The 5,305-nt window shown below is 29.2% G+C and overlaps 1 protein-coding gene across 1 annotated transcript; it reads right to left on the bottom strand.

Moving 5' to 3' along the window:
• Window positions 1-997: 997 nt before the first annotated feature.
• Window positions 998-4,848, bottom strand: LOC114283520 (protein TIFY 9). The gene is made up of 6 exons (XM_028226377.2): window positions 4,401-4,848; window positions 4,107-4,281; window positions 3,898-3,997; window positions 3,663-3,780; window positions 2,778-2,835; window positions 998-1,449 (listed from the first exon to the last, which is right to left on the bottom strand). Exons 1-6 carry the CDS (start codon window positions 4,504-4,506, stop codon window positions 1,368-1,370), a joined length of 639 nt encoding a protein of 212 aa, XP_028082178.2. The 5' UTR covers window positions 4,507-4,848; the 3' UTR covers window positions 998-1,367.
• Window positions 4,849-5,305: the final 457 nt, after the last annotated feature.

Below are 5,305 nucleotides of genomic sequence, written 5' to 3'. Positions count from 1 at the left end.
TACACCGGAGTTGAAATTTTAAAAACAAATTATTTGACATATCTTGTAAAGAATTTTCATGTCAAATTGACATATTATCAATTTGTTACCCAAGCCTTCATAAAAATTTGAAATACTAAATTTTAAAAATTTGAGTGAAGATACTCTAAGATCTACATAGGCACAATGAAAATGTTCTAAAACATACATTTTGTTAGGCTGTATATTTTTAATAACTAACAATCAGAAATTCCAGCGATGACTTTGACATGCACTTCGATATTAAAAATAAAAAATAAAAAATGCGACATAAGCGCTCCTATAATGTCAACAAATTTAGGCCAAGTTTGGAAAGATAAAAAAAATTTTAAAAATTAAAAAGTTACTCAAAAAGTTAACACTATTCACCAAAAGTTAACAATTACGGCTGCACAATTTTCAATTCTAATTTTTCCTACAAACCAATTTTTACAATTTTTTAATACACATTTTTTTTATATAAAGTCAAAAAATTAACCCAAACATCCATATTTTTTTCTTCAATTTTTTAGTCTAAAAAGACAAAAAGTACACTTATTTAGAATATTCCAAACAAGCCCTTAATAATGATTGAATACATTATTAGGATTTTAAAGATGGCCAAAGCATTACACGTATTTGGACATTTCAAACACTATCTAGTTTTTTTTTTTCAGAAAAGAAAAGAAAAATCAGATTTAAAAAAAAAAATTAATTGATAAAAATAAATATTAAAAAGATATTTTTAAAATTTTAGAAATTATTTTTAATCGTTCAAAAGATAAAATTATAAAAATAACAATAAGTGTTTTTGAATTTTATTTCTTTTGTTACCTATTATTTTTTAGAAAAAATTTCTATAACAAATTTTTAAAAATCAAACCCAACCAAACATAGAAGTGATTGGGCAAAACTCCCTGGTGAAAGCTATGGAACAAGATATGCATCTAGCATGATAGGACTAGTTCAATGATTTCATATTGACTTCTTAACAAATATATGAAACACATTAAAATAGTTGGTTATTTTGCATTTGAGTACTTTTCATGGAGTTCCACTCTCAAAGGATCTTCACATTTCACTTCACAATGGTCAACAATATTCAACTACACACCATTGTTGAATTGGCCACCGAAAGACACAGAAAGAAAACAACAAAATAAATAAATAAACGCATACCAAAAACATTAACATATAGTTAAAGAAAGCGAAATATTCTTTTGGTCTACACAAAATAACAAAGGAAGGTGCGAGGAAGGAGAGGGTACAAGGACACCTTCCCACTTCCTTTTCAACGCATTACCAACACGTGCAGTTAGGCGCGGTCCTCTTCTACCCAGGATGATAGAGAAAATTATATCCTACTATTTCTAATCTTCATATCTTGATGTATTCTTCCCCGAAAATGTGTTGCGGGTTGGACAACCATAAGGCGACAATTCTAGAGTTAGCCTGCAAAAACGCATGTTAGTAATGTTTAGTACGTTTTGGACAGCCAATTATAACTCTCCGGTACAAATGAAAATTTGTATTTAGCATGACCGGAAGAAAATGAATAATTATGAAATCTCCAATGTAAATAATTGTGCAAAAATTCAACAATAATAAGTTAGAATATACAATTTTTATCTAATTTAAAAGTTTTTTATCTAATTATTTTCAACCATTTGAACAACTCATACCATCGAATTAAGATTCAAACCCATTAAATATTAGAAAGCTCCAGATCGGCATGACTACTTAATTGAAGGACGGATGACTACCTAGAACTAAGTACCTAGTTAATATTTTTAGTTTATTTTTCAAATATTTTTGTTCGTTAATACATTGACAAATCATTCTGCTAACCACTTCCTAGCTTTTGCTTTGTTTGAGGCTAAGTTTGACATCTTTAAAAAAAATTAAAAAGTCAAAAAATCACTATCCTATTTAAGTCATATCTTCTTATTTAAGTCATATCACCTCTCTACCACATCACTTCAAACTCAATCCATATTTCATAAAAAGTCAAAAAATACACTTATTTAGAACATCCCAAACAATGCCTGAATGTGACCAACATGTGGAAATTTAAAGAAAAGGAAAAATGTCAACTACACCGACTTTTAGGTAGGCAGACCAAATGAAACAACTAAATCATGAAAAAAAATCACATTTCCTAGAAAATTCATGGTTTTCAAGTATATGATAAATTACATTAATTACAATTTTTATTTTATTTTTTTCTCTGCAAATGCTGACAAAGGTGCAATATCACACGGGAAAGAAGCACCACTCCGCAAAAGCCAGAGCTCCCCTAACAATAAGATTACGTCCATCATTCATTTAACTTTTTCTTAGCCGTTATGTCAATATTTAGACTGTGTTTAGATTTTTGATTTCGGTATTAATATATGTAAGAAAAAAAAAAGAAATAAAAAGTTAAATATAAATGAAATATATGTTAATTTTATTACATAATTTTTTTTTATTATTGTAAATTTTTACTCAAATTCATGACTTAAAAACAGGCTTTAATACTGTTTGGATAAGGATTTGAATGGAAATTTGAGAAAGGAAAAAAATAAATAAATAAAAAGCTTCCTTTTCATTCATTTTCACTTTCTTTTTTTTTTTTTTTCCTTCTTTTCTTTTTCTAATTTACAAATCACTCAAATTCTTTATCCAATTGCAAACACAAAAGAAAAGAAACATAAATAAACAAAAGACGCGGGAAATAAAAAATATTTGAATGTTAAAGAGAAAAGAATCTGCCAAAGATAAAAAGATTTGATTCCTACCTCTCTTTGCGCTTTTCCAGAAACCTCTGCAGCGACTTTGTACGAGTCTGTCGTAGATCTGCACACCCCAAAAACCAAAAAAATTAGGCTCCGTCAGCTTTTAAAATATAATTCCATATTCATTTTTAAGTGTAGTATTTGTTTAACATTTTTAAAAATTAGTTTTATATTTATTTTTAAAAATTCTTTCTAAGCCTCCGTTTGGGAAGTGGGTTGATTTTTGACTTTTTAATTTTTTTGACTTTTTTAGTCTGGGCTAAAAAGTTTGGTTTGGGAATGATTTTTTAATTTTTTTGTGAGAGAAGAGTGTAATGATTATGAGTTGGATGTGATGTTTTGTTTGTTGTGGCTAAAATAGCCTATTTTATCTTTTGTGACTATTTTAACCCCAACCTTGCTTGCCAAACGGACATTAAGTAAAAAATTTAGACTAATTGATAGGCTCACCACACACATTCCACCGGTCATCTGATGGTTGACCGAAATAGTATTTATTTTTATTTTTTTTTCTTTTTGCACATTATATTACAAAAAAATATTTGTGAAGTTTTTTTAATTTTTTATGAGTTTTAAATAAAATTTTGAATTATGTGTTTGGTTATGAATTCTAAATTTTTATATCAAATGTATATCGCATCATTTAAAACTCTTTTCAAAATTCATATAATCAAACAAATTTTTCACTTTCAAATCATAATTACAAATCTCACAAACACAAAATACAACTCTATTCTCAAATTATAATTTTAAAATTCTACCAAACACTACCCAAATTTTTTTCTTTCATTTCTAATCATAATTATTTTTCAAATCTAAAAATTGATAATATAAAATAAATATATATATATATATAATAATAAAAAAAGAATATTAAGAGGGGCTTACCTCCCTTGAGAGTCTCCAGAAGTTGATGTTGATCTGTTGAAGACAACGCGAGTTCTGGATTTACAGATTCAACAGTTTTGGATACTCCTCCCTTTGCAATTTTCAAAATGTTTTCTGCCTGAACGATTATTAACAGCTTCAATCAGTTCATATACTCCGAATTGATCAACAAACAACGCAAAAAACACGAAAATTGAAGAGAAAAAAAAAATTGTTAGATTATTGTGAGAAAAACCTCGTGCCGAGGGACATCGAAAACCGTAACGGTTCCGTTGTAGAAAATCGTCAATGGACCAGATTCAGGAGTGCTTTGATCAGAACCACAAGTATTGCTCCTGGAAGATGAAAGCAAGAATGTTATGATCATTGTTTGTGATTAGTTTCGATTTTGATGTTTCTGAACTAATTCTTCAGTACATAAAACAGAAAAAAAATTTTAATTACCGGAAGGTCGGAGTGTAGAGGGGGAAAGCGGGAAAGACATTCTCTTCGTGTTTCGGAGTCACCGGGACTGAAAATGAAGACGATTTTGACAAATTGGTGCTCTGGTCCACAGAGCCAGAAGCAATCACAGTCTTCAGAAGCTCGGGATTCATCTTTGAAACGAAACTTTGAATATCTGCATATATATGTATATATGAAGATCAGATACAACGAAATGATTTTCACATAATAATAGAGATAATGAATTTAAAAATAATGAATTTTAAAAACGAAATCAAATTGATGAGGACGAACCTCGAAAGCTTCGACGGCGATCGAAGAGCTTATTGGGAAGAAGTTTGGAGGAGCAGTCTCTCTCCATTCTGAAGAAATCGAGTTCAACAGCTGATCTCGATGCCATTTTGATGTTCAACTCTTTTTCTCTTCTTTCTTAATTATATATGCTTTGAGTGCTTTTGAACGGCGTTGAGCAAAACAACGGAGAATAGAATATAAATGCCAAGACAGAGACGGGTGTATTGTATTATAATACGCACGAGATAAATGAGAACCAGAAAATAGTGGGGTCGTTGTTTGTTGGGGGAGGCAATTGGCACATCTTTCACGAGGTGTCACAAGTTAAAGAAGCAAAAGAAAAAAGAAAGCAGACAGGGACTTGCCTGAATTACTGAAAAGTAGACTCTGCAGTTTTGTGGCTTGCACTACTACTCCTATGACTTGACTTAAAACACCCTATATCTCTATCTAATCTTTAAAATAGACATGTGAAATATATGAGGTTTTTGAAAAGTACAAGATGATGGTGAGACTTTTTTGCCCTTGTTGCTAGAGTCATAAGGACGAAATCACCCTTTACATTTGCACTTTTTTCTAGGGGCTCCATGCAAGGAGAGAGAAAATGTCAAACAAATGAGGAAAAAGGGTCAACGATGTTAGAAATATTTATATATTTACTAATAATCTTACTAACATATAAGTTTTAATAAGATTAATTATTACTTGATATAGGACTCACATTAATTTATTAGTGTGTTAGTAACATTGTTAGTAGCCCTAGTATTTTTCAAAAAGGATTTTAAATTCTTATTTGATTTGTGTTTTGAGATATTATTATAAAAATAATTTTTTTGAGAAAATTTAAAATTTTAAAAAATTATTTGATTATATATTTTGAAAATAATTTTAAAATTTTAAGATTT

This window comes from Camellia sinensis, chromosome 10, assembly GCF_055761805.1.
Source record: "Camellia sinensis isolate YWXY chromosome 10, ASM5576180v1, whole genome shotgun sequence".
NCBI classification, from domain to species: Eukaryota; Viridiplantae; Streptophyta; class Magnoliopsida; order Ericales; family Theaceae; genus Camellia; species Camellia sinensis.
The sequence above is the reverse complement of the archived record's forward strand: the minus strand, read 5'-3'. Positions and strand labels throughout refer to the sequence as shown.